Source organism: Arabidopsis lyrata (assembly GCF_000004255.2).
Source record: "Arabidopsis lyrata subsp. lyrata unplaced genomic scaffold ARALYscaffold_8, whole genome shotgun sequence".
Classification (NCBI taxonomy): Eukaryota; Viridiplantae; Streptophyta; class Magnoliopsida; order Brassicales; family Brassicaceae; genus Arabidopsis; species Arabidopsis lyrata.
The window spans coordinates 19,465,658-19,492,386 of NW_003302548.1; the positions used below are offsets into that span (position 1 = coordinate 19,465,658).

The 26,729-nt window shown below is 39.3% G+C and overlaps 9 protein-coding genes and 1 non-coding gene across 18 annotated transcripts; 8 read left to right on the forward strand and 2 right to left on the reverse strand.

Annotated features, from left to right (window-relative positions):
- Nucleotides 1–807: 807 nt before the first annotated feature.
- On the reverse strand, nt 808–5,656 carry LOC9300750 (interactor of constitutive active ROPs 3). 2 transcript variants are annotated; one of them, XM_021031948.1, is made up of 5 exons: nt 5,351–5,656; nt 3,591–3,703; nt 3,097–3,271; nt 1,237–2,751; nt 808–1,139 (listed from the first exon to the last, which is right to left on the reverse strand). In XM_021031948.1, the coding sequence occupies exons 2-4, from the start codon at nt 3,608–3,610 to the stop codon at nt 1,264–1,266; spliced, it is 1,683 nt and encodes a 560-aa protein (XP_020887607.1). In that variant the 5' UTR covers nt 3,611–3,703; nt 5,351–5,656; the 3' UTR covers nt 808–1,139; nt 1,237–1,263. The 2 variants fall into 2 exon arrangements, with proteins under 2 accessions (XP_020887607.1, XP_020887612.1); XM_021031953.1 differs by lacking the exon at nt 5,351–5,656 and adding an exon at nt 5,107–5,325.
- LOC110225803 lies at nt 4,172–6,472 on the forward strand. Its single transcript, XM_021015812.1, is given in 4 exon segments — nt 4,172–4,211; nt 5,445–5,471; nt 5,474–5,529; nt 5,532–6,472. Coding segments are annotated over 4 exon segments (222 nt in total). The 3' UTR covers nt 5,631–6,472.
- Nucleotides 6,473–6,739: 267 nt separating this feature from the next.
- LOC9302451 (tetraspanin-4) lies at nt 6,740–7,965 on the forward strand. The gene is made up of 2 exons (XM_002864628.2): nt 6,740–7,330; nt 7,459–7,965. The coding sequence occupies exons 1-2, from the start codon at nt 6,818–6,820 to the stop codon at nt 7,801–7,803; spliced, it is 858 nt and encodes a 285-aa protein (XP_002864674.1). The 5' UTR covers nt 6,740–6,817; the 3' UTR covers nt 7,804–7,965.
- A 75-nt stretch (nt 7,966–8,040) lies between these two features.
- On the reverse strand, nt 8,041–9,657 carry LOC9300751 (tRNA-splicing endonuclease subunit Sen2-2). 2 transcript variants are annotated; one of them, XM_002866331.2, is made up of 3 exons: nt 9,472–9,657; nt 9,283–9,378; nt 8,041–8,868 (listed from the first exon to the last, which is right to left on the reverse strand). In XM_002866331.2, the coding sequence occupies exon 3, from the start codon at nt 8,857–8,859 to the stop codon at nt 8,128–8,130; it is 732 nt and encodes a 243-aa protein (XP_002866377.2). In that variant the 5' UTR covers nt 8,860–8,868; nt 9,283–9,378; nt 9,472–9,657; the 3' UTR covers nt 8,041–8,127. The 2 variants fall into 2 exon arrangements, with proteins under 2 accessions (XP_002866377.2, XP_020887631.1); XM_021031972.1 differs by having other exon boundaries at nt 9,468–9,657.
- A 366-nt stretch (nt 9,658–10,023) lies between these two features.
- On the forward strand, nt 10,024–12,858 carry LOC9302452. Its single transcript, XM_021026879.1, is given in 5 exon segments — nt 10,024–10,880; nt 11,269–11,502; nt 11,504–12,045; nt 12,186–12,460; nt 12,541–12,858. Coding segments are annotated over 5 exon segments (1,935 nt in total). The 5' UTR covers nt 10,024–10,178; the 3' UTR covers nt 12,723–12,858.
- Nucleotides 12,859–13,864: 1,006 nt separating this feature from the next.
- On the forward strand, nt 13,865–15,416 carry LOC110228750. The gene is given in 7 exon segments (XM_021026939.1): nt 13,865–13,923; nt 14,064–14,375; nt 14,419–14,466; nt 14,468–14,519; nt 14,783–14,831; nt 14,834–14,865; nt 15,272–15,416. Coding segments are annotated over 6 exon segments (432 nt in total). The 5' UTR covers nt 13,865–13,923; nt 14,064–14,256; the 3' UTR covers nt 15,404–15,416.
- A 16-nt stretch (nt 15,417–15,432) lies between these two features.
- On the forward strand, nt 15,433–17,698 carry LOC9300752 (L-type lectin-domain containing receptor kinase I.7). Its single transcript, XM_021026865.1, has one exon. The coding sequence runs from the start codon at nt 15,465–15,467 to the stop codon at nt 17,469–17,471; it is 2,007 nt and encodes a 668-aa protein (XP_020882524.1). The 5' UTR covers nt 15,433–15,464; the 3' UTR covers nt 17,472–17,698.
- Nucleotides 17,699–17,819: 121 nt separating this feature from the next.
- Nucleotides 17,820–20,419, forward strand: LOC9300753 (L-type lectin-domain containing receptor kinase I.8). The gene has a single exon (XM_002864631.2). The coding sequence runs from the start codon at nt 18,211–18,213 to the stop codon at nt 20,188–20,190; it is 1,980 nt and encodes a 659-aa protein (XP_002864677.1). The 5' UTR covers nt 17,820–18,210; the 3' UTR covers nt 20,191–20,419.
- Nucleotides 20,236–20,316, forward strand: TRNAL-AAG. Its single transcript has one exon. It is a non-coding gene; the product is annotated as a tRNA-Leu (tRNA).
- Nucleotides 20,420–20,422: 3 nt separating the features above from the next.
- Nucleotides 20,423–25,975, forward strand: LOC9300754 (L-type lectin-domain containing receptor kinase I.9). Of its 7 annotated transcripts, none has more exons than XR_002332229.1 (4): nt 20,483–20,985; nt 21,878–24,092; nt 24,531–24,634; nt 25,388–25,975. XR_002332229.1 is itself a non-coding variant. In XM_021026848.1 (3 exons), exons 1-3 carry the CDS (start codon nt 20,961–20,963, stop codon nt 24,532–24,534), a joined length of 2,244 nt encoding a protein of 747 aa, XP_020882507.1. In that variant the 5' UTR covers nt 20,483–20,960; the 3' UTR covers nt 24,535–24,867. The 7 variants fall into 7 exon arrangements, 4 of the variants coding, with proteins under 4 accessions (XP_020882507.1, XP_020882514.1, XP_020882498.1 ...); XR_002332231.1 differs by having other exon boundaries at nt 25,392–25,975; XM_021026848.1 differs by lacking the exon at nt 25,388–25,975 and having other exon boundaries at nt 24,531–24,867.
- Nucleotides 25,976–26,729: the final 754 nt, after the last annotated feature.

A 26,729-nucleotide genomic window follows, 5' to 3' on the forward strand; every position in this document is an offset into this window, starting at 1 on the left:
TGTTTCTACTTAATTGATTTAGTGACGTAAAGGATCAATCTTGGTAATGTTATATAATGTCAAATATTGGTATAATGTGGACTAATCAGTGATATAATTAGTATACTCTGATCAATATTATAAACGAGACGATTTTATGATAAAAAAAAATCGAAAATGTAGCTTTAAAATGTTTTAGAATTTATAGATTGAATTTATTGGGTGAGAATGTAAGACCAGAAATGATGATGACTAAGCAAACATCTCACCTAACCTAATTATGCTTACATAGGCCAATTATACACACTTGAGAGAATGTTTTAAATATAAATATCTTTGTTGGTTGGTAGTTTCTTTACACACATATTCACGTGTCTTTTTTTTTAAATACCCGATCGGCTGATCCGGTCAGCCTCGGTAGGAACGCACCGGAGCGCTACAGAGTGAACTCACTACCACCCCGAGGGATGGGCTACCTCACTGCCTGATTCGAGTTTGGAATGCTTTCCGACTAATGCCCGGGGTAGCTGGATCGCCTGTTACCAGACTACCAGATAAACTGTCTGAGCCGAAGCCCAAGCCCAGACTTCCCAACAAAGTGTTGATAACAGCGAGGAAGGAAGATCGAACCCGGATTCGGGGATTTCACCCTCAACTCCGGACTCGCCCTACCACCTTGCGGGCCAGATTCACGTGTTTATGAATATATACATCTAAATTATCGAAGCTTATTATTATCCAACAAAAACGCGTCTTGTTATGTAATGGAACAAGTAACAAGTAACAAAGAACATCATCTTTAGGAAAAAAGATCACAAAAACTAGACATTATTTCAAGATTCGGACACTTTATTTCGTCTAGAGAGTCCAATATTCTATAGGACCCATTGGGCCAAGGCCCAGTGATAATTCTAATCCTTCTAAATTCACCAGAGGCTTTTGTGCCTTTGAATGATGTTAAGTTGTTAACAAAGCACTAACTGGTTCCATAATGCAAGACTTAGTAGTCTCCCTCCTGAATACTTAACATTAAAGTAAAAATTACCACAGCTAAAAATCTTTAGAACATGTATTTTCCAGAACATTGTTCTCAAACTACTAATTCACATTACTCAAGTCACTTGAGTTGCTCTTATAATCCAACTCCAAATCGACGATACCTGAGAAGCAGAAACCGGGATGGGAAAAGCAAAAGTCAGTTTCTTAACAGAATTCAGAGACACTGATTAAAAATATATCAACTTTAGAAGAGATTACCTAATCATTATATTAGTTATTCTCCAACTATTTCTGAGGCTTCTTCCACAAAACTCCAATCTTCTTGAGCACATTCCCATTTTTCTTCTTTGTCAGCTCATCATCGATATCCTCAGAGTAAGGAGAGTTCGTTTGGTTATAGTTCTCTGCGAATTTCCCGTTGTTTCCAGCAGAGAGCATGGCAGTAGCTGCTTCAGCAGCTTTCCTCCATTGGTTTGATTGAACTTTGAGCTTCCTGAGTTCTGTTTCCATTTCTGAGTTTGAAGCTTGAGTAGCCTCTAGTTGCTCGGTGACTCTAACCGCTTTCTTGCTACTCTTGCCAGCCTCTTCCATTGCAATCCCAAGCTTCATGAACGCGTCTTGTACATCTGTCTCCCTCTTGTGGATATCTGACTTCAATGTCTCGTTCTCATCTGAAACGATCTGGAGTTCTGTCTCTTTATCCATCAAATCCGCCTTTAAATTCTCGATCGCCTCCCTTAGTTTCTTCAGCTCAGCTTCAACATCTATTTCTTTCTGGTTCTTCATCAGTTTCAGGCATAAGTTATCTCTCTCCTCTGAAATAAACTGTAATTCTGTTTCCTTGTCCATCAACCTCGCCTTTAGCTCGTCTATCTCGGATTTAGCAATCTTTAATTCAGACTGGAGTTCAGCTTGTATCCGTAACCGAGAAGAAGCCTCTATGTTACCCTCTTGGTCTTTTTTATCAGAAGCTTCTAGAGCCGCTCTCAGTCGCTCTACCTCACATCTTAAGGAAGATACTTCTTCATCCATCTCATTTGATTCCCCACGTTTCAAACTTTCATAGTCTTTAAGCAGGATTTCATGGTTTTCCAAATCTGCTGGATTGGTCTGAAGTTTATTCACAAGAGCTTCAAGCCATACCATCCTTGATTTTGACTGTTCAAGCTCCACAGCCATCTTCTTGTAACTCTCAACTGCTTTTGTGCCATCTGACTTCAGTTCTTCTACTGCCTTTTTCGCATTCTCCAATTGCCTAAGAGTTTCAGTGGCTAAAGCCTCGGTTTCAGCTTCTGATACCTCACAGTCCTTGAGTTGGTTCCTGAAATTCTCGACGTGGAAAAGCGTGTCCATTAAGTTTCCTCTCAAAAGTTGAACCTCCGAGTTATGCAACTCAGCCTGTTTCACATGACCAGCTTCGGAAGAAGCCACCATCTCAATCTGAAGCTTGAGTTGTCGAATCTCATGAGCAACAGCAGCCAATCCCGCTCTTTCACCAGCAGTAAAATCACACTCCTGAGATACACCTTGATGAACAAGAGAACCGGTTTTATCGGTTTCTTCTCCCAAGGCTGAAATTTCCAAAAACTGATTCTGGTTTTCCTCAAGCTTAGAGGAAACTTCTTGCAGCTGTTTCCTGGACTCCCCTGCCTCTTGCTCTGCTTGCTTCTTTGACGTTTCAGACACTGAGATTTGATCTTTTGCCCTTTTCAGCTCCTCCTGAAGCTGCGAGACTAGCAACTCCAGCTCCGTTATTCTACTCGGTCTCTTCTTCTGTTAGCCATGAAACATATCAGTGTTACAGCAATCTCAAGAAGAAGAAGAAGAAAACAGACAATTGAGAGTGAAATTTAGTTACAACTCATGTCGCAACTACCCCAAATTAAATGTCCCACCTAATTATATACCCCATTTGCGCCGATATTAAATGTATCCTAATGTTTTCCTCTTCAAAATCAATAGAGTAACATGTTATGATGGAAAGACTTATCTTGGATCATGCAAATAAAAGGAATTTATGAAATCTAGATACCCCAACAATGAATGAAACAATAAAAATGAATTCTTTCAAGACCCTTAGATTGAATCTGAAACCAGCTTAGTACAAGAGGCTCATACCTCAGAGACAGGGCTTCGAGGAGACCTACGATCTAGAACTTTTGAGCTTTTATCCTTTGGTGTTCTGATAGTGGCTGAGACAGGAGATGACGAGGATTCAGGCTCTAGCGCTGCGATCTTCAGTGGCCGAGCAGCTCGAGGAGACACCTTCTTAGGAACATCTGGACATCCATTTCTGACACAAAACACAAAAATATGAAAAATTGTAAACCAAGAAGATATCACATTCCAAAGTTGCAAGCAAATGAGTCAGAGAGATCATTGAGGGTCACTACTTGTTGCTACATAGATTTGGTCTTCTTGTTCGATAAAAGATTAGAGAAAATTTGTGGTATGATTTGATTAAATAGGAAAAATCAGGACCACAAGAATGTAACCTTCAAGATTCAGCGTTGAAAAAGTGCAAAACTCCCACAAGACAATCACAAAAGAGGGGAAAAATCAGCTATAAATGCAAAGAACTATACAAAGACAAAATAAACCCCAATATTTACCTTGCCTTTTGGGTCTGCATACTGTAATATTACTTCTCCAATACACAGAATGAATCAAAACCTTGTTTATACAATAGATATTTTTAGCCTCCTCTTTGCTTCTTCAATGTAGCCTGACCCACCAAAAATTGTAGAGAGGTCATGAATATTTAATGCAAAAAGATGGAGACATATCTAAGAATCCAATGGAAGAGAGAAAACATGATATGAGTTATTACAGAGAGAGGATAAGCGTAAAAAAAATATTTCTTTACGTCTATAATCAAATCCATTGCCAGAAAATGAACATCCCAAAGAAGAAACAAAATCTTTTATTGCTCTTCTTACTAAGTGTCTTATGTCAGACATTGAGATTCGTTGGATTGTGCATTAATACCATAAAATCACATTAAGATTGAGTTCAACCCCTCGTGTTTATGATTCATGATCAAACATCTTATTTCACCACAAAAGTATATATGGTTTTTTTTTTCGCTTAAGACCATTCTACTCAACCGAATTGGCTCACTCACATAGCTCTAGAACACCACACAAAAACATATTTTACTCAATGGATACAACACTTGATTCAATGTTCTAAAATGGACAGATACAATCAACACAGTCAGAGTCACATCTCAGGTGAACCAGAAGCATACTGCCAAAAGATGATTTCAAAGACTGTATAGCTAAGTTATATTTTGGATTTATCCAAATACACCCAAAAGAAGAGTTATATTTTGGATTTATCCAAATACACCCAAAAGAAGAAAGAAAAAAAACAAGTCATATCTTGACATTGTAACCATTGCAGCTAACTACACAAGTTGTTTGACTATAAAGTAACATAAAACGAATCTTCATTTGTTGCCTCTTGACAATGTAATGTTCACAACCTATCATCATGAAGGATGGTACCAAGGGTCCTACATAACTACACAAGCAGCAAAATGTGGTAGATTTACTTTAGTAACCCCACCAGATTCACCCTCCTAAATGGGACACAAGAGGGTTAAACTGTCATATTCTAGACCAAGTTTCATCTTCTCCTCCATTATTGCCGTGGAAGGAGGGGACTTAGACGTTTATAGAACTACTATGATGAATCATAATGAGTTTAGACATTTTTCATATAAGAAAAATCAACAGATAAATATCCACCCAAAGGCAATCAGAAATGTAATTGGTTTTATGGATAAAGTTTTCCAGGAAAAAGGAGTATCTAATTAGTAAAACCACTTGAGTGCAATGATCATGTTAATTAAAGCAAGCATGAGAAAACAATCCACAGTGCAGCAGAGAAAAAAAGCTTCAACATTTAACCTTAAAAATTACTAAAAACAAAGAAAAGAAGAGCTCCTTTTTTTTAATCAAACCAGATGTGAAGATCTATCCCAATATTCTACTTGTAAAGTAAACTAAAAGCTGAAATAATAATTACACAAACAATAGAAGAACAAAAAGAAGACATTTTTATATTTCAAGCCAAGTTCCCAGTTATTCAACTTTACAAGGAGTAAAAAGTTGGTAATTTTACGATTTTAAGCTAAATGAGAAGGAAACAAGAAAGACCAGAGCTTTCTGGAACTTAAAAGGCGAAGAAGAAGCAGAATATGAAAAAGAGGCAACGAAAAGGGTGGAAAAATCACAACTTTATCTCAAAAAAGAACTACATTTTCCAGGAAAAGCTATTGCAACTTGTCAGGAAACAGTGTAACTAAAGTATTCAGGAAAATTTAATCATCAGAATCAAATTCAGAGGGATAAAAGAAGCTCCTTACGCTGAGAGGAGGGTTCGTGCTTGAAGAAAAGATTCAATTTTTGTAAAAGAAAATGTAGGTAGAGAGGTTTGAGAACCAAAACCTAAGTTTACAGATTCCAAGAGGAAACAGTGTGTGAGAAAGAGAGAGAAGAGTGGGTAATGTGTGTTGTGGCTTTGGGCAGTGAGTCTGAGCAAGAAAGAGAGAGAGAGAGAAGGGAACAAAAGGTTATTCCAAAACGCAGCACGACAAAGCGTACTCCTTTGTCGTTTTGATGATAGTTTTGATTTTTGAAATTTAATTTCCGGTTTTAGACCATTTCCCATGTCCAAACCAAACCCGGGAATCTTTATAGACTACTTTTTTCTTAATTAGGTTTAGTTGATAATTTAATTAACTCGTTTCTCATTCACATATTTGTCAACAATAATTGGTTATTGACTTGCCTCTCCGGTCGTGTAGCTAAAATGTATGACTCCATTGTTATTTGTTTTCTCTGTAACTTTTATGGAGTGTGAATTCAAATAAAATCCAAACAAAGAAAAATCTGATCTTAACTTATTCAGACACGAAGTATAAGATATTCTTCATGTTCCTTTTGTTTCTGTCAAGTGTCAACATCTACTTTTATTTGCCAAAATCTACTTTTCTTCTTACATCAATAGTCTTGCATAAATGGGCCTTCACATTAAAATACAATGGGCCCTAAGTTAGCTTATTTATTTTATTAACCAAGCCCACTCACTAACCATTTAAAAAAGCACCAATATATCATCAATTAGTAAGAGTTTAGCAAAAGTGCAAAACTAATAAATTTTCATTAGGCGTGCAAAAATGTGCAATGCCCGTGAATTTTGAAGGGTGTAGGACTGAGGAGACTTTGATAGTATGGTCGGTCGGGAAAAACTTTTTTAAAGCTTCTCAAAGCATCCACTTTTAACGTTAAGTGTATTTTGGGACGCTATGGGTCCTGGTAAACATAAAGTTATGTTTTCTTTTAACGGTTATATTGTTGATTTATTGTAGAAAATCATGTCTGCCTAAAAGGTATTAACAAATGTTATTCGAAAACACCATTGTGTTAAAAGTATTTAATCACCATTGTAATCTTTCTTAATTCTTGATTTGAAAAAAAAGAAATTCAAAGAATATAAGTAGTTGAAAAACACTTGTATCCACATAGGATAACTAATCTTTTTCTAAATGAAATAACTTCTAGATTACCTTCACTTTATATTAAACACTCCACACTCTACACTAATCACATGTATAAACATTACTGCAGTTTAGAACCATAAGTCAAATTATATAACCAAAGAACAAAAAAATTTAGATAACCGTCACTTAACACGTGTCATAATCAGACAGCATGTGCATGTCCATTGATGTCATTCACATTTATCACCGCTATTTTCATCAAGAACAACAAACAGAATCACACAAGAAACAGAGCAACAATACATATTCAACAAGAACAAAAACGCCGTCATGAGATCGAGCAATAACCTTATAGGTCTCGTAAACTTCTTCACTTTCCTCCTTTCGATTCCGATCCTCGGCGGTGGAATATGGCTGAGCAGCAGAGCTAACTCAACCGACTGCCTCAGATTCCTCCAGTGGCCACTCATTATCATCGGAATCTCAATCATGGTCGTATCTTTAGCCGGAATCGCTGGAGCTTGTTACCAGAACAAGTTCCTCATGTGGCTTTACCTTTTTGCCATGTTCTTTGTAATCGCTGCTCTTATAGGATTCATCATCTTCGCTTACGCTGTTACTGATAAAGGCTCAGGCCGGTTTGTGATGAACCGTCGGTATCTTGATTATTATCTCCATGATTATTCCGGTTGGTTGAAGGATCGTGTCACGGATAATGGATATTGGAATGAAATTGGATCGTGTGTTAGAGATTCTGGAGTTTGTAAGAAGATACGAAGAGATTTAAATGGTGTTCCTGAAACTCCTCAGATGTTTTACTTCAGAAAGCTTTCTCCTGTTGAGGTTATTTTTTTTGAAAATTTCAAACTTTTTTTTTGTTTAAAATACTCAAGAAATTATTATGTCACTTGTTCTTGGAATCTAACACGGTGTGAACGTTCTATGATATTGTATTTGTTTTAAATCTGTAGTCCGGATGTTGCAAGCCGCCAACAGATTGTGGGTATACGTACGTGAATGAGACTGTGTGGATTCCGGGAGGAGAAATGGTGGGACCGAACCCGGACTGTATGTTGTGGAACAATGACCAGAGACTACTCTGTTACCAATGTAGCTCTTGTAAAGCTGGTGTTCTTGGTAGCTTGAAAAAGAGTTGGAGAAAAGTATCGGTGATCAACATTGTGGTCTTGATCATACTTGTTATCTTCTATGTCATCGCCTATGCAGCTTACCGGAATATTAAGAGGATTGATAATGACGAACCCGTCGGTGAGGCAAGGATGACCAAATCTCATCCTAGTCATTTTCAGATTTAAGGAGATTTTGGTATAGTTTTCCTTCGGAGTTGTGTTTTTTATTACTCTATGATGGTTAATGGTGTTTGTTGTTGTAATGATGAATTTGACTTGTTTTTTTTGGTTTTCTTGTTGTCTTCTTTGGATATGTTACATATGTATGATGATGATCACTCTTGTAGATTTTTGTGTAGCAATTAGTATAACAAAACTGGTGACTGCTCGTGGAATTTGAAAAAATGCTACGCATCTTAAATATAGTAGAAAATAATGTAACATTGATATGCAAAATTCAAACCAGTACTGACTTAACCGGGAATGGTTAGTCAAAGAGTTTTCAATTACTCACATTGGTAACATTTTGTTTTGAATTTGTGGATTATCTTCACGACTGAGTTCTGGGCTCCATCTACTTATCGTCTGTTCTTCCACTGTGAAGTTCTCCAAACATACAGGTAGATTCAAATCCTCTCCTTTGAACTTACCATTGACATAGAGAGTCAACAACGTTTTCGCAACACTTCCACTTAACCGAACAGCACAATGGATATCTGACCACACTCTTAACCGATCACTGTCACCAGACTGAACCAAAACTGAGTATTCAGAGTGGACAAGAGATGGATGGTGACGGTATGCCACGAAATCCACACCGTATTGCAACCCGGATCTCAACACCCAATTCTTCGATCGTAAATGTGAATAAGCTTTGAAAAACATTGGGAAGTTTGGTCTTTTCGATTTCATGTAGAGCCATGTATCTACTTCATTCTCCAAGCAACGACCTTGAAGAGATATTTTGATGCATTTGAGATTGTAGAGCAAATAGAAAGCTTCTTCAAAAGATAACTGAATCCATTTCTTGACTTTCTCAGCGGATAAAACGAGTCTGCCAAAACAACAACGGTCAAGAAGCTCAGCTTGTTCTGGCTCAACCGCTAGAAGCACATTGGAACTCGATAAGGTACCCGAGGACTCTGTTTCGGCTAGAGAGAGCTGGAGCTCTGAGACTGATTTAGAAATAGGTTCTGCAAGAGCTTTTGCTTCAGCACCTTTCCATTTCCATCTAGGCGCCATGTAATTAAACTGCATATATTTTTTTTTTGGGTACAAAATTAAACTGCATATATAGCACTAAAAAATCAAACCTTTTGACCAAAAGATAATGTAAAAAGCTTTTCTTAGTTTATTACCAACCACAACTCTTATAGTCTAGGAAAATCAGATAGACATAGTTGTTAACGTTTAAGGTATCTTGAAGAACCAAGTAGGAACTGGATTAAGCAAAACCAACAACTTTTGTATTCAAAGATCAATCGTCTATGAAGCGGAAACTGTGACATTCAATTTCACAACCAAGCTATTTTGAAATAGTAATCACATTATAATTGAAGATTATGTATTCTACATAACATAAGCAAGGAATCACATTCAGTCATTGAACTTGTCCTAACATGACAGTAAAACCATGAAGAGAAGGGATTTGGTGAAAAACTACACCTGGCGTTTTTATTTTGATGACAAAACAGAGGGTATCGAGGAATCTGGCAGCAGATTCAACAATGGAGAGCTATGTTTCAAGGATCCAATGGAGAGCTATGCGGCAGTGAAAAACGTATAAATTAGATTTATTGTTGATTTCGATTTCACTGTGAAAATCGAAAAGACATAGGAGAAAGACTAACGTACGCAGAGATGACGAAGATCCACCACCAAAATTCTTCGAAATCGTGAGTAAGCGATAGAGAATTGGAGCGAGATTCGGATCTCTCTCCCTGGGGAAGACAGTTGCGACTCGAGCAGCAGAGATTGTCGTGCCTCGTGTGAAGTTCATAAACCAGCGTCGTTTAATAAAATTTTAGAAAACGATAGCGTTTTGTAATGGTGTTTGTTTGGGCTGCTTATTTATACCCATTTAGGCCCGCGAATTTTAAGTCTACAGTATTTTAACATCATAGACAAAATGCGAGTCAGATAATGATGATTTCATTTGGGATTAAATAATTCGATTTCAAAATGTAGCTATCGGATCCCAAGGAGGAAAAAATTACTTTGCTAATTTAATTAATTTCCTTGATACTGTCATTAATCACAGATTTAATTTGATAGTGTTATAGTTTCCATTTTTTACTCAACTTACTCCAACTGATTGATAGATGGAGACTGGAGAGATCAATTTACCTTTTTATTTACTGGTTAAAATCAAGAATTTATGGTTCTTTTACTTCTTTTGACCAAGAAGCGTCTCATGTAAGCCATTCACAAATGACATTTTTACCCCTTCCTACACACGTGTGATGTGACGGTTCTCTGTATATATTTTGAAAAGGACGACGTAAAGCAAAAACCATTCGTCGTCAGTCGTCACCAACAGAGAGTAACAGTGGATTTTAACTATGCGGAAAGCAAGTATGGGTTCCGATTCCGAATATGCTTTTCGGTTACAGATGGAGGAGGCACTCGCGGCTTCTCTATCTTCTCAATCTCGCACTCCTCAACGACCACCTTCTCCTCCGATTGTGGCTTGGTGTGGTATCGCTATCGTTGAAAACGATCGGAACGGTTCGACGACGGCTAAAAAAAGTAGCGGTTACGGTTTCGATTTTAGGAGAGCCATCGGCGGAGGAAACTCTAAAGGCAAAGGCAAAACCAACGAGTCTGTCACTGGTGTACGTACAGATGAACCAAACCCTAACATTGGGCTTGGTAACTCCCGGAGTACTTCCGGACACGATAATATGAAACCCTTGCCGCAGGTAACTGTTCGTCCGGCGCAATTAGTCGGTGAGGGTAGTTCGAGGGTTAACGCTGCTGCCGGAAAATTTAATGGAAACCTCTTGTATAGGCTTTACTTTAAGGGTTTAGTTAGCGATGAGAACGGGAAGGGGAAGATGACGGACGTAGTGGCTGGGTTTGGGGTTGCTATTTGTGACCAGAGGGATAATTTGTTGTTTGAGATGAAGGGACCATTGATGGACAATGGCACGAGTCGTCAGGGAGCAGAGCTTAAGGCATTGATCCGAGGATTAACCGAAGCATTGAAGTTGGGGATTAAGCATATTGTTTTCTTTTGCGATTCTTTCCCGATTTTCCAATACGTAAGTTTCCGATTTTCATTGTTTATTCATTGAATGTTTAATATGAACTACTCTAGATTTATGATTCCGACTTTGTTTATGTATTTCTAAAGATGATCTGGTTTGTTCTCTTTGCAATTCGTTTGAACTTTTTGCTGATTCCTTTGTCCTGGAATCTAAAAGTGTAGTGTATATTGTAACCATTTTCTAAGCCACTATCATATGTCTTTGGTTTGCATTTATATAGATCTGACTGCGCTAATCTTTACTAGTTAGGAGACAGTAGACCGTGACTTCTAAGGTTCTATGCTTGTGTTTTGAGAGATGGTTTAAATTGCAATGAGTTATGCTTCTTTACCTAGCTTTTCCTGTCATATGTTTGAGAAGATTGTGTTTTACTTGAATGTAGGTCACGGGAAAATGGATGGCCAAGCAAAAGAAGATTTCTTTGTTGTTAGATGATCTACAAAGCATCATGCAACACTTTTCATCTTGTCAGCATGTTCTGGTGGCTGGAAACGATGTTAAATTTGCTTATAAACTTCCAAGGGAATCAATACTTTCTACGGTCACCCCTCATGAAGATCCTCGCCAAGCAAAATCAGCTCGGAAAGAGGAGTGTGCTATCTGTTTCAACGATATCCCTTGCTGAGCGCATGTTTTCTGTTGGAAAATGCCGTCACCGCTTTTGCTTTCAATGTGTGAAACAACATGTTGAGGTGAAGCTGCTTCATGGAATGGTTCCGAAATGTCCTCACGATGGCTGCAAGTCTGAGCTGGTTATCGATGCCTGTGGCAAGCTTTTGACTCCAAAACTGAGTAAAATGTGGCAACAAAGACTTAAAGAGAATGCGATACCTGTCACAGAGAGAGTTTACTGCCCTTACCCGAGGTGCTCGGCTTTGATGTCCAAGACCAAGATTTCTGAATCTGCCAAGAGCTTACTGTCTGTTTACCCTAAATCTGGAGTTAGGAGATGTGTTGAATGTCGTGGCCTCTTCTGTGTGGACTGTAAAGTTCCGTGGCATGCAAATCTGTCCTGCACTGAGTATAAGAAATTGCATCCTAACCCTCCAGCAGATGACGTGAAGCTAAAATCTCTTGCGAACAATAAGATGTGGCGCCAATGTGGCAAGTGCCAACACATGATTGAACTTTCACAAGGATGCAATCACATAACTTGCAGGTATCTATCTATTTCTCTACACATTGATCCTCCTAAAAACCTTATCAAATAAAATAAGACCATGTAATCTAAAGCAGATGTGATAAACTGCAATCTTTCTATGTTTAACTATTCGACATTCCCTTTGGTATTCTCGTTAGATGTGGGCATGAGTTTTGCTACAATTGCGGAGGTGGATGGAACAAGAAAATGAGGACTTGTGTAAATCGCTGCCCGGCCTGGAACGAAGAATACATCACACGTGAAGATCCAGTGCGTGCCAATGTGGCGCCTAACAACTACTTTGATGATGAGGATGAGGACAGTGATGATGATGATTACGACTATGAAGACTTCTTCCACCCTCATTTTGGACATGCTATGAATGCTCATAATCCTGAAGAGCCCTTCGACCCCTTCTTCGACTTGCCAGATGGTAATGTGCCCTTCCAAATCTCTCTAAAACCCTTGAATCTCATATAGTTCATACTGAAAGCACTCTCTGTTAATCTGTAGGTGTGATCTTGACCCCCGAGATGTTGTCTCCCAAGAGTCGTCTCCAATTGTACATGGCGGAAGCAGATGAGGATTGCGAATACTTTGGGAAGTATGGAAAGTACACTACAGTGTACGACTCCGACGGCTATGAAATCGAGGACTACACGAACCCTTTCCATCCTGATTACCCTCACTTCTGAGGATTGGTTTGGAACCAAAGTTCGATCTTTTTTTTTTTTTTCTAGGTCCAAACTCTTTTGCTATATTATGCTATTTTACTCTTTAATCGTTTTTTGAGGTTCATGTTTCTATGACTTGTTGTTCTGTATGAGTTTGGGTAGGCCTAGGCATATGGGTAAACCGTTCGGGTTCGGGTTAAATGGGTAATGAATTAACGACCCATTCGGGTATTTCTAAATATTCGGTTCCGGTTCGGTTCGGGTATCGCCGGGTTCGGGTCGGTTTGGGTAAAAAATTTTAAACCCAATAAATACCCAAAAAACATGGGTACCCGTTCGGTTCGGGTATTTTATATGTAAAATGTCGGGTTTTATACGTAAAATACCGGGTACCCGAAAAAAACCTTAAAAATTTGTTAAATTTTAATAAATTTAGTTATATTTGAATACATTTTGCTAAATTTTGACAAACATAACAAATAGTTTTTGGATAGTTTGGTTGTTTTAGATATTTAAGTCTAAAGTTAATTGACATATTTAGATTTATAATTGTAATTCTATATTATTAAATTATATATAATTAATATTTTTGATATTTAATTATATGTTCGGATATTCGGGTACCCTGTTTGGGTAACGGGTATTACTCGGACCGACCCGATATCCACGGGTTTTCAAAAACTGTACCCAATGAGATAATTTCCTCTTACCCGTACCCGCCCCGAACCGGTTTTTTCGATTCGGGTATCAGTCCGGGTTTTTTGTCCAGGCCTAAGTTTGGGTAATCTTGGAATTTGTAGACACTTTGGGATTAAAGTTAGTGCATTGTTTTCGCTTTATTTTATTTTTTTCTTGGTTTCGGCTTGCTCATCTTTTTGTTTCCCTTCAATGAGATTGATAGCGAACAAGTATATTTGCATTCCTCTCACACTTATGGTTCAGTTACGAATGGGCCGAGATCGGGCCGGATACATTATATAGCCCACTCGTCTCGGAATCTACAGCCGGAGATATCAGTCGCCGTCTATTTCGTTCCCAATGACGATAAATTAAGAAAGACCCACTGTTTCGACGATTAGCACACATAAATTCACAATTTGGGTACACATCTATTGGATTTGCAGCAATGCAAACGTCTCGCAGTCAAGAAGCTGAGGCGGAGATGAAATGTGATTCGTGTGATTGGACTTTTTGCTTGAGCTTTTTACCAAATAACCTGCAGGTTCGTCATTTCTTTGTATAGTGCCATATCAAAGAATTTGCTGTCAAATTTACAAATGCTAAAGTCAAATCGTTTATTGTTCTGTCATCTGTGATGAGACATATAATAACCTGGTTAATCTCTAAACTTTTGTTTTAAAGGTGATTTTGATAAATCACATACTCAACAACGGAGAATGGAGAAATGTTTGGAAATGCTCTGGATTGAACTAAGCAAGCCTCTTTATGTTATTCTAGTTATAACTGTGGAGAACATGATCTTGTTGATTTTTTTTTTCTTTCACATTAGTTAGTTAATGTTCTAACTTCTAATTAGGAAGATTGTAATCTGGTTATGATATTGTTCCTTAAATTTAGTGTTACTCGTTTGAATTTTTTTTCTGCTGATCATGGCCATTACAAGACTCAACAATTGGGAAGGAAAAACTGTTTGGATAATGATGATACTGATATGGGGTCACTTTATTCACAATATTCATAGAGTTGTTTTCTTGTAGATTTGGTTGCGGGCTCTGCACTGCAGAACAGGACAGAAAGAGACCGATATTAGTGTGAAAACTCGATTACAAGCAAGCGATGCAATACATGGTGGGATATGTATTTTTCATCCATGAAAGGTAAGGCTACTGATGTTATTGATACGGTGAGTCTGTGACCCTTCAATTTCTTATATGACTTGGACTGAAAATGATGGACTTACCCTTTGAAACAAGTTAGATTTCAAGGAAATTCTATTAGAACAATTTGGTGCATCTTCTTTCCAAATGATTGGCCTTTGAACCTAGGACTGTTACGAATTTGATATGTGGATTTAATAATGACATTTGCATGTCTGCAGCTTATTTGGATATTTGAAATAGCCATGGAATATTAGGAAAGATGGAGGAAATTTCCATGAAGCGTGTAGATATGACATTCTGAGTTTCTTAAGGGTAAGATTGAAATGGTCATTGTTCAATAAAGTTGACTTTGACATAATATAACATATAATATACAAAGTGTATAAAGAAATTATCAACCCTATAGTATCTTATATTATCTTAATGTCAATGAGTATTTCGAGCCCCATATTTTAATCTATTCCGTCAAACACAATAGAAGTGTTATCCGTTAACTTGAGTGTCTAATAATATGACCAAAAACTTTGAAGTCACATCCAAATCCAGTGGCTCTGCCAACTAGAGACTTGTTTTTATCAGAGATTTGTTTTGCACCGTCCTCCTTTTCTTTTCAATGATCAGTGTTTTGACATTTTCCTCTTAAATAAATGATATTAAAGGCCAATCAGTCCAAGCTTTTTTACCTCTTTCTTTATTCCATGGAATTGATTTTGCTGTCTTGACATAGACAGGTGTTGCGAAAGTCTTATTATGGGAAAGGTAATATACCATAAAGATTCTAAAGCAGTCGTAATATTTGACTTTGAAGTCATTTTCAATGGGTCTACAACCAGAGAGAAAGAGCTAATTGTTAAGCATTGAGAGCAAAGAAAGTATACAAAAACAAAAGCGAAACGATAACTCTCTGTTTGTTTCATTACCAATGATTCGAGGATTGCTTTTGGGAATCATCTGGATGATATTTTGTGTTTGTTCATCATTTCAGCAAGAGACGCCGTTTGTTTACAACAACTTTGGTCAAGCAGATCATCTTCACCTTGACGGTAGTGCAAGAATCATTCCCAGTGGTGGTATCCTGCAACTGACAAATGCAACCAATAGCCAAATAGGTCAAGTTTTCTACGAGAAGCCGATTGAGTTCAAATCATCTGAATCAGTCTCGTTCTCGACACATTTTGTGTGTGCACTGCTCCCTGCAGGTGATCCGAGTGGCCATGGCATGACCTTTTTTGTGTCTCATTCCACTGATTTCAAGGACGCAGAGGCAACTCGATACTTCGGGCTTTTCAACAGAAATGGATCTACTTCCACACGTGTGTTGGCTGTAGAGCTTGACACTTCTCTAGCTTCAGATGTGAAAGATATCAATGATAATCATGTTGGGATTGATGTGAACAGCGCGGAGTCTGTGACATCTGCCAATGCTTCTTATTTCTCAGACAAAGAAGGGAAGAATATAGACATAAAACTCTTGAGTGGTGATCCTATCCAGGTTTGGGTGGACTATGAAGGATTAACACTCAACGTTTCATTGGCTCCTCTTAGAAACAAGAAACCAAGCCGACCTCTTTTGTCGTCAACATCCATCAATCTTACTGATATTTTGAAAGGTAGAAGAATGTTTGTCGGGTTTTCTGGCTCAACCGGGTCAAGCATGAGTTACCAGTACATACTCGGGTGGAGTTTCAGCAAAAGCATGGCGTCTCTGCTGAACATTGACATCTCAAAACTTCCCAAAGTTCCTCACACTAGCACTAAAAAGAAGTCTACATCTCCTGTGCTCGGTGTTCTGCTTGGTTTAATAGCTTTCATAGTTTTGGGGATTCTTGTTGCAGCTTATTTGTATAGGAGAAACTTGTACGCTGAAGTAAGAGAGGAATGGGAAAAGGAGTATGGTCCACTCAGGTATTCCTACAAATCTCTATACAAAGCAACAAAAGGGTTCAATAGGACTGAATTTCTTGGGAGAGGAGGTTTTGGTGAAGTCTACAAAGGAACTCTCCCTCGGAGCAGAGAACTGAGAGAAGTAGCTGTGAAGCGAGTATCACATGATGGTGAGCAGGGTATGAAGCAATTTGTTGCTGAGATCGTGAGCATGAGGAGTTTAAAACACCGGAGCTTGGTTCCACTTCTTGGGTATTGCAGGAGAAAACATGAGTTATTACTGGTGTCTGAGTACATGCCAAATGGTAGTCTTGACCATTACTTGTTTAATCATGATAGATTTTCTCTTCCCTGGTGGAGAAGACTCGCGATCCTAAGAGACATCGCATCAGCTCTTAGTTACTTACATACAGAAGCTGACCAAGTTGTTATACACAGAGATATCAAAGCTGCAAATGTTATGTTGGACGCAGAGTTCAATGGAAGGTTGGGTGATTTTGGTATGTCCAGGTTGTATGACAGAGGGGCTGATCCAAGCACAACAGCTGCAGTGGGAACTGTTGGTTACATGGCACCTGAGCTTACAACAATGGGAGCTTCCACTGGAACTGATGTGTATGCGTTTGGTGTTTTCTTGCTTGAAGTAACTTGTGGGAGGAGACCTGTGGAACCTGGATTGCCTACTGCAAAACGTTTTCTGATCAAATGGGTTAGTGAATGCTGGAAAAGGTCTTCTTTGATTGATGCTAGAGATCCAAGGTTGACAGAATTCTCATCTCAGGAAGTCGAGAAGGTTCTGAAACTCGGTTTGCTATGTGCAAACCTTGCTCCAGATTCAAGACCGGCCATGGAACAAGTGGTGCAATACTTAAACGGAAACCTAGCTTTGCCCGAGTTTTGGCCCAATTCTCCAGGGATTGGAGTTCTCAGTCCAATGGAGCTTTCGCCAGCACCACTCGTGATCCCTTCACTATCATTTTCGTCTTCCTCCTCCAACAACTCTATGTTTATTACTCACTCAGTCCTCTACGGGAGTGGGCGATAAAGTTTCTAACAGCTTCCCTCTTCTTTGGCCTCTTATTATTGACTGATTTTCAGCCATTTCTTCTCAAATTTTGTTTCATCAATGTATATGCTCGCACCATGTCCATTCTTGACATCTGCACTAAGCTTAGCGTGTAGAACGATTAAACAAGACTGATCATTCGTGTAAAATTCTTGCAATTACTTTGCAATCTTTTGTAAAGCAACTTGTTGTCACCCTTTGACAAATATTGTTCTGTAACTAGAAAGCTGATATATAGTTTGGTTATGAAATTGTTTCTTTTAAGGGTTATGTTCTTTTGGAAAACTGACAGACATCAAGACACAACAGTATAGTCCTAGGAGATGCATGTTTCAGCCCATTTGAGTAGGCTCTCGACTATGAAAAGTGTTGAAACACTCAGAGATGGTGACAATGCAACTTTCTAAATTGTTTAAGAAAAGTAGGACTTGGTATGACAAATTAGCGAGAAGCTTGCCTTTGAATATTGTGAAACTCCAAGGAAATTCTATTCTGTGGAATTTGTGTATTCTTTTAACAAAGAAGACCAAAATGTGACAGCTATTATTATATTGTTGAAGTCAACTCTTACCAATTCTCTTGGAAAATGCAGAATGTTCTTCTTCTTGTGAAGTATTAATCGACCTTGTTTTGCAGATGGAAAGCATAGTTATTTGCCATACCATTGACTCAGAGACAAGATTTTTCTCAAAACAGCAAACACTTTGTTGCATTAACAATGGTTCCAAGACTGGATCTGATCTGGATGTTGATCTCCTTTTTTCTTCTGATTCACCAGTCAAGTCAACAAGAAACTGGATTCATCTTCAATGGTTTTCGCCAGGGAGATCTTCATGTTGATGGGGTTGCTCAAATCCTCCCCGGTGGATTATTGCAGCTGACCAACACTTCAGAGCAGAAAATGGGTCATGCTTTCTTCAGGCAGCCCTTTGAGTTCAATTCATCTGAATCTCTGTCATTCTCAACACATTTCGTGTGTGCCATGGTGCGTAAACCAGGAGTTACAGGCGGAAACGGGATTGCTTTCTTTCTATCTCCTTCCATGGATCTTTCAAACGCAGATGCAACTCAGTATTTGGGTCTTTTCAACACCACAACCAACAGATCTCCCTCATCTCATATCTTTGCTATTGAGCTTGATACTGTTCAAAGTGCAGAATTTGATGACATCGATAACAATCATGTTGGTATCGATGTGAACAGCCTAACCTCTGTCGAATCTGCTCCGGCTTCTTACTTTTCAGACAAAAAGGGTCTCAACGAAAGCATAAGTCTCTTGAGTGGAGATTCAATCCAGGTCTGGGTGGACTTTGATGGAACTGTACTAAACGTTTCATTGGCACCTCTTGGGATTCAGAAGCCAAGTCAGAGTCTTTTATCAAGATCCATCAACCTTTCAGAAGTTATCCAAGATAGAATGTTTGTTAGATTCTCTGCAGCAACAGGACAATTGGCAAATAACCATTACATACTCGGTTGGAGTTTCAGCAGAAGCAAGGCATCATTACAGAGCCTAGACATCTCAAAACTTCCCCAAGTTCCTCATCCTAAAAAGAAACCTTCTCTCGTGCTGATTCTTCTGTTGATTGTGCTTGGAATCATACTCTTGGTACTTATGGGAGGAGCTTATTTATACAGAAGAAACAAGTATGCAGAAGTAAGAGAGGAATGGGAGAAAGAGTATGGTCCACACAGATACTCCTACAAAGCCATGTACAAGGCAACAAAAGGATTCCACAAAGATGGTTTTCTTGGAAAAGGAGGATTCGGAGAAGTCTACAAAGGAACTCTACCTGATGAAGGAGATATAGCTGTGAAAAGATTTTCCCATGATGGAGAACGAGGGATGAAGCAATTCGTGGCTGAAATCGCAAGCATGGGTTGCTTAGATCACAGGAACCTGGTTCCACTTTTCGGGTACTGCAGGCGAAAAGGCGAGTTTCTTCTCGTCTCCAAGTACATGCCTAATGGAAGTCTTGACCAGTTCTTGTTTCATAACAGAGAACCATATCTTACTTGGTTTAAAAGGCTAGGGATTCTAAAGGGTATAGCTTCAGCTCTAAAATACTTGCACACAGAAGCTACACAAGTTGTTCTACACAGAGATATCAAAGCTTCAAATGTAATGTTGGACACAGACTTCACTGGAAAGTTAGGAGATTTTGGTATGGCTAGGTTTCATGACCATGGAGCTAATCCAACCACAACAGGAGCTGTGGGAACTGTAGGATACATGGCACCAGAGCTAACAGCAATGGGAGCTTCAACTAAAACAGATGTATACGCATTTGGTGCATTGATTCTTGAAGTAACTTGTGGGAGAAGACCTGTAGAACTTAATCTTCCGATTGAGAAACAACTTCTGGTGAAATGGGTTTGTGATTGCTGGAGAAGGAAAGCTTTAATTAGTGCTCGAGATCCCAGATTGAGTGAAGACTTGATACCTGAAATCGAGATGGTATTGAAATTAGGGTTGCTGTGCACGAATCTTGTGCCGGAATCGAGACCTGAGATGGTAAAAGTTGTGCAGTATCTTGACGGACAGGTTTCGTTGCCGGATTTCTCAGCAGATTCACCGGGAATTGGGATTCTTACTCCGGTTTTGGTCGGAGGAAGCTCCACCGTGATCTCTAACAATTCTTCACCGGAGACTCATCAGTTTATTACTCACTCGATCCAATACGGAGTTGGACGGTAAAACCTAACAAATTTGAAGCTTGAAGATCAACGTTGTGAACAAAAAGTTGATATGGCCGAGTTGGTCTAAGGCGCCAGATTAAGGTTCTGGTCCGAAAGGGCGTGGGTTCAAATCCCACTGTCAACATTTCCATTTTCTTTTTTTTTTAATCTTTTTTTCTGAAGTTTGCAAAGAATAGTTTGAAAATAATTGTAATTGTTTTAGAAATGTATATATTAATTTATGAATATACCCCAACCCCATTAATTATGTGATTTACAATGTTACCCACCCAATTTCACTCCAGAGGATTTCTCAAATTACAGTTTCTTCTCAGTTAGTCTCACATCTTCGATACGGCCGTAGACAGGAGAAAGACACTTTTTAATTCTGAATTGAGCGGAATTTTCTCGATTAGGGTTCCGGAAAAGGTGAATTTCCTTTATCTGCTTGGTATCGATGATTAAACATGAATTCTGGAATTTACTGGTTTTGAGCAATTGTTAGCTAGGAAGTGTGTCAACTGCGGAAAACTAATCTTTTGGAAGAAATTTTGTGGATGCTAATTGGCAGACCGTTTACAAGTGTTGGAAAATGGTTTAGATCTGAGACTGAGAGTTGAATTTCTCAGCTCAAGAAGTTGAAACTAAGGTTGCTTTGCACAATTGGTGTGTCAAAACTGACAACCATTCTCTTTCAAGTCGCATGACTTCTTCCTATTCTGGAAACATGTCCTATATATATCCTCTGCTGATTGTTGGAATCTTCCTTCATTAGCAGTTATCCAGATAATGTTCAAAGCTACACAAGGTGCAGGTATTTGACCACTGATCTCTTATCTGATTTTCTCTATACATTAATGGATTTTCACCAAAATAAATACCATTTCCTGCTGCTTAGACAGGTAGCTAGCTAGTAATTAAGTTTATAGTCATTGAGTACTCTTCGGGATTTAGTTTGTCTAAGAGAGAGCTTTATGTTACAGTTGTTGTCTATTTTCTTTTCTCCAATCTTAGTTTGAATTGTAATTTATGTGAGGATGTATTCTCCTGCACCTGTAGAGCTGAATTAACAAGTCCTAAAGGGTTAGGTTAACAAGGTAGGACCTAACTATATTTTCTATCAATTTTCATATTCATCATTTAAAGAAAATTCGTAGTTGTTACGTATATATAGGACAGGCTTATTCCTAGGCATCTTCCCTTTGGTCGGGCTAATAATGGTGTTGATATCATTACAAAACTTGGGGTTTTTATTCATTCTGCGCCTGAAAAGTCAAGGACATGTGTAAAATATGTTTTTTTTTTTTTTTTAAAATATATCTATTTGTCTGCTTCCTTATAAGATGGCTTCAATTAGAAATAGAAGAAAAATCCAATGCAAGTTGGTGCGCTATCTAGTCCTACACACATTTTAAGGAGTTTATAAATGTTAGTTATACGCATTATTATTGTTCCAGGGTACCTCCATGCAGCAGTTGCGTTGTCTATCTAAAATTTGAAGTTGAGAGATCATATAAGTTAAAATATTGCGTCAGAATATTTTGAAAACCACGTTGAAGCTTTATAGTTATCTTTTTAATATAATCGTGTTAGTGGAGTACAGTTTGTAAAGCAAAGGTGATTCCCTTGATTAAAGAAACATTATTAGAAAGTTTGGATCACCAAAACAGTAGCTCACATCCTCTTTTTCTTCATTTTTTCTCCAGCTTGCGAGGTGCACCGTCTTGAGTTCCACATCAGATCCAGACTCTCTGGTTCATCATCTGCAATGGCTCGTTGGTTGCTTCAGATCCTGATCATCTCTTCTCTTCATCTGATTTCTCTATCAAGTCAACAAGAGACAAGCTTTGTCTATGAAAGCTTCCTCGACCGACAAAATCTTTATCTTGACAAATCTGCAATAGTACTTCCCAGTGGTTTATTGCAGCTTACGAATGCTTCAGAGCACCAGATGGGTCATGCTTTCCACAAGAAACCAATTGAGTTCAGTTCATCTGGACCACTCTCTTTCTCAACACACTTTGTGTGTGCTCTGGTGCCTAAGCCACGTGTTGAAGGCGGCCATGGTATTGTCTTTGTATTATCTCCTTCTATGGATTTCACGCACGCAGAATCAACTAGATACTTGGGGATTTTCAATGCTTCAACAAGTGGATCTTCCTCTTATCACGTACTTGCTGTTGAGCTTGACACTATTTGGAACCCAGATTTCAAAGATATCGACCACAATCATGTGGGGATTGATGTGAACAGTCCTATATCTGTCGCAATAGCTTCTGCATCTTACTATTCCGACATGACAGGGAGTAACGAAAGCTTAAACCTTTTAAGCGGAAACCCTATACAGGTCTGGGTGGATTATGAAGGCACTTTGCTCAATGTGTCGATTGCTCCTCTTGAAGTCCAGAAGCCAACTCGACCTCTTTTATCACACCCCATCAACCTTACAGAACTTTTTCCAAATAGATCAAGTCTGTTTGCTGGGTTCTCTGCAGCAACAGGGACAGCGATCAGTGATCAATATATTCTCTGGTGGAGTTTTAGCACTGGCAGAGGATCGCTGCAGCGACTTGATATCTCAAAACTTCCTCAAGTTCCTCATCCTAGAGCTCCACATAAGAAAGTATCTACACTGATTATTCTCCTGCCCGTTTGTCTGGCTATTTTGGTGCTGGCTGCTCTTGCAGGGCTTTATTTCCGCAGGAGACGCAAGTATGCAGAAGTATCTGAAACATGGGAAAAGGAGTTTGATGCGCATCGGTTCTCTTACAGGTCCTTGTTCAAAGCAACAAAGGGGTTCAGCAAAGATGAATTTCTGGGAAAAGGAGGTTTTGGAGAAGTTTTTAGAGGAAATCTGCCACAAGGCAGAGAAATAGCAGTGAAGAGAGTGTCCCATAATGGTGATGAAGGTGTGAAGCAGTTTGTGGCTGAAGTCGTGAGCATGAGATGTCTGAAACACAGGAATCTTGTACCACTGTTTGGGTATTGCAGAAGAAAACGAGAACTTCTTCTTGTCTCAGAGTACATGCCCAATGGTAGTCTTGACGAGCATTTGTTTGATGACCAGAAACCGGTTCTTTCTTGGTCACAAAGACTTGTGGTTGTTAAGGGCATAGCCTCTGCTCTCTGGTACCTGCATACAGGTGCCGACCAAGTTGTCCTGCACCGAGATGTCAAAGCTTCCAACATTATGTTAGACGCGGAGTTAAATGGAAGGTTAGGGGATTTTGGCATGGCCAGGTTTCATGAGCACGGAGGCAATGCAGCTACAACAGCAGCTGTGGGAACTGTAGGGTACATGGCGCCGGAGCTAATCACAATGGGAGCTTCCACTGGAACTGATGTTTACGCATTTGGTGTTTTCATGCTTGAAGTAACCTGTGGGAGGAGGCCCGTGGAACCGCAGTTGCAAGTTGAGAAACGACATATGATCAAATGGGTTTGTGAGTGCTGGAAAAAGGATTCTTTGCTTGATGCTACTGACCCGCGATTGGGAGGTGAATTCATAGCCGAGGAAGTCGAGATGGTTATGAAACTGGGTCTGCTCTGTTCAAATATAGTGCCAGAATCCAGACCAACAATGGAACAAGTGGTCCTTTACCTAAACAAAAACCTACCTTTGCCAGATTTCTCTCCATACACTTTGGGGATTGGCACATTTGCTCCTGTTCTGGTTGATGCATCCTCCCTTGTAGTCTCATCTGCTTCATGGAGTTGGTCAGGTCCCTCTATGTCTTCTTCCTCGGCCAATCACTCACCTTATGCTTGTCAGTCAACAGATCAGCCATGGGGGCAGACAATAGACACTAAGAACTCTCTTCACATAATTGCAGAACCAGAGAAGCCCTCACCGGCTGTCAAAACGGTCACATTGCCTGCAGAAGATCATCAGTCCAATAATTCCAGCATCGGCAGTCAGAGGTAAATTCGTGATGTACATATCAAGCAAGCAGATATCATTAGCTCTCAATATTGTTTCATCTGTCTCACTTGTCCCAACAAAATCAGTTTGTTCATTGTATAATCCAGCTAATGATTATACAATTCTCAATTTCTCATATCACAACTTGTACTCCTGGATATGTTTTTATATATGATTTTGGGTTCAATGTTGAATTTTTAATGCTGTGTATAAAACAAAACTAATTCGATCCGATACAATGTCTAGCCCCAAAGATACGTAGCTTTTTGGAATCTAATTAGTCTCTCCTTGGTGGCTATCTACATAGCCAAACAATGAAGAAGATGTTCCATCTGTTATCTTCATTTCTTAACTGCGGATATCCTGCTGTCACATTGTCTTTTTATTCTCTTCACTCCATGCTTAGCTTCAGTAATTTTATTTGTTGTGCATGTCAGATAAATTCTCCTACACCTGTGGAGCGGAAATAGCAATTCGACAGATTCTAGTCTATTTCCAAGATGATTGTGTTTTTCCATGAAGAGCTAGGTTAATTAATATGGTAAGACCCAAACCTTTTAAACTGCATTCGTCATCTAGGGAACATTCATAGCTGTCTTGACTTTGCTAGGCTTTCTTAGCCTTGTTCCTTTTAGTCTGGCTCATACTTTTGTTGTGAAAACATGGCTTTTTGTTTCTGCATTGGGAAGTGCCAACAGCCAATATTTTAAGTATGGTCATTTTAGGGGACATTTTAGTACAGATCTTAGGGATTTTTTTGGGGTCAAAGTCTAAAAGATAGCTTCAAGTTGAAGAAGTAGAAGTAAAATCCACTTACAGTTAGTGAGCAGCTAGTCCAAGACATTAGCTAGTGTTTAATTTTTGTTTGACCCGTCGTTATTACCGTTTGTGGGTACACCACATGCAGCATTGCCTAGTTTCATTGGGTTGAACTTGGATCATTAATTATTTGTTTTTTTTTTTTTTGGCTCAATTATGTTAAAATATTGTTTCAGATGAAGCTTCATTGTTAATTTATCTAATACTATAGCATTAATAGAGTCCAGCTTGTAAAGAGATAAAATGGCGAGTGCATCTGATGCTGGTATTCCCGTGGATAAACAAACAATACTTTAAACTTGGATTACCAAAATATCAACTCCTTCTTTGTTCCTTTTTCTTTAGCTTGCGAGGTTTTGATATGTACCATTTGGAGTTGAGAGAAAATCCGCAAAACATATCATAAGCAATGACTTGGGGGTTGTTTCAGATTCTAATGATAGATATCCTTTTTTCATTTGATTGAACTCTCAAGCCAGCAAGAGACAAGGTTTGTCTATGAAAACTTCCGCGGCCAAGAAAATCTTTATCTTGATGGATCTGCAAGAGTACTTCCCAGTGGATTATTGCAGCTTACAAATGCTTTACATCATCAAAGGGCTCATGTCTTCTATTAGGAATCAATTGGGCTCAGTAACTCTAGACCACTCTCCTTCTCAACACATTTTGTTTGCGCTCTGGTGCCTCAGCCTGGAGTTGAAGGCGGTCATGGAATGGCCTTTGTAGTATCTCCTTCAATGGATTTCTCGCATGCAGAATCAACTAGATACTTGGGGATTTTCAACGTGTCAAAAAATGGATCTCCCTCTTCTCATGTGCTTGCTGTTGAGCTTGACACTATTTGGAACCCGGATTTTGAAGATATCGACCACAATCATGTGGGGATTGATGTGAACAGTCCTCTGTCGGATGGAATAGCTTCGGCATCTTACTTTTCCGACATAAAGCGGAAGAACGAAAGCATAAACCTCTTGAGTGGAAACCCATTACAGGTTTGGGTTGATTATGAAGACAATATGCTCAATGTTTCGATGGCTCCTTGTGAAGTCCAGAAGCCAAGTCGGCCTCTGTTGGGGTCGGTTTCACCCTTTGGCGCCGAGCCAGACTTAGAACATTTTGGGAGTCTTTCAGAGATCATCTCGGGGCATCGCATCATTCACCTCGGGATATCTGTCTAAACGATTTAGTATACCCGAGCCCATCGCCTCGGGGATACATTAACAAGACTACGAAGGCACCCGAGCTCTACCGCCTCGGGGGCACCCGAGCCCAATTGCCTCGGGGGTACCCGAGCCCAATTGCCTCGGGGATATCCTGAAGCAGACATCAGAAGCACCCGAGCCCAATTGCCTCGGGGGTACCCTAGCCTGGTCGCCTCGGGAGTTTCCGAGCCCATCGCCTCGGGGACACCCGAAGAAGCCACCCTAGAATGCCCGAGCCAGTCCTTCATGTGTACCCGAGCCGGTCTTACAAGTTCCCTGAGGCGAAGTCTTCATCATCGCCCGAAGCAAAGACTTAGTAAATATTCTTCTTTAAAGGTATCATTTCTAAGCACATTGTCATTTCCGAAAAAGAAGGATCATTTCCGATAATCTCGGAAATGATAAGGAAGAATCGCGAAGGATCAACTCAAATCAGGAAATCTTCCGAAAACTCCGAAGAATAAGGAAATTATCCTAATCCGCGATATTCTAGCCGACTTCAAGGTAAATGGAAATCTTCCGAGAATATCGCTGGAGAGGCGGTTTGTCTTCCCTATATAAAGAGATTCAAGGCTAGAACGATGGGGGCAAGCAATATCGCTCTAGAAATTACAC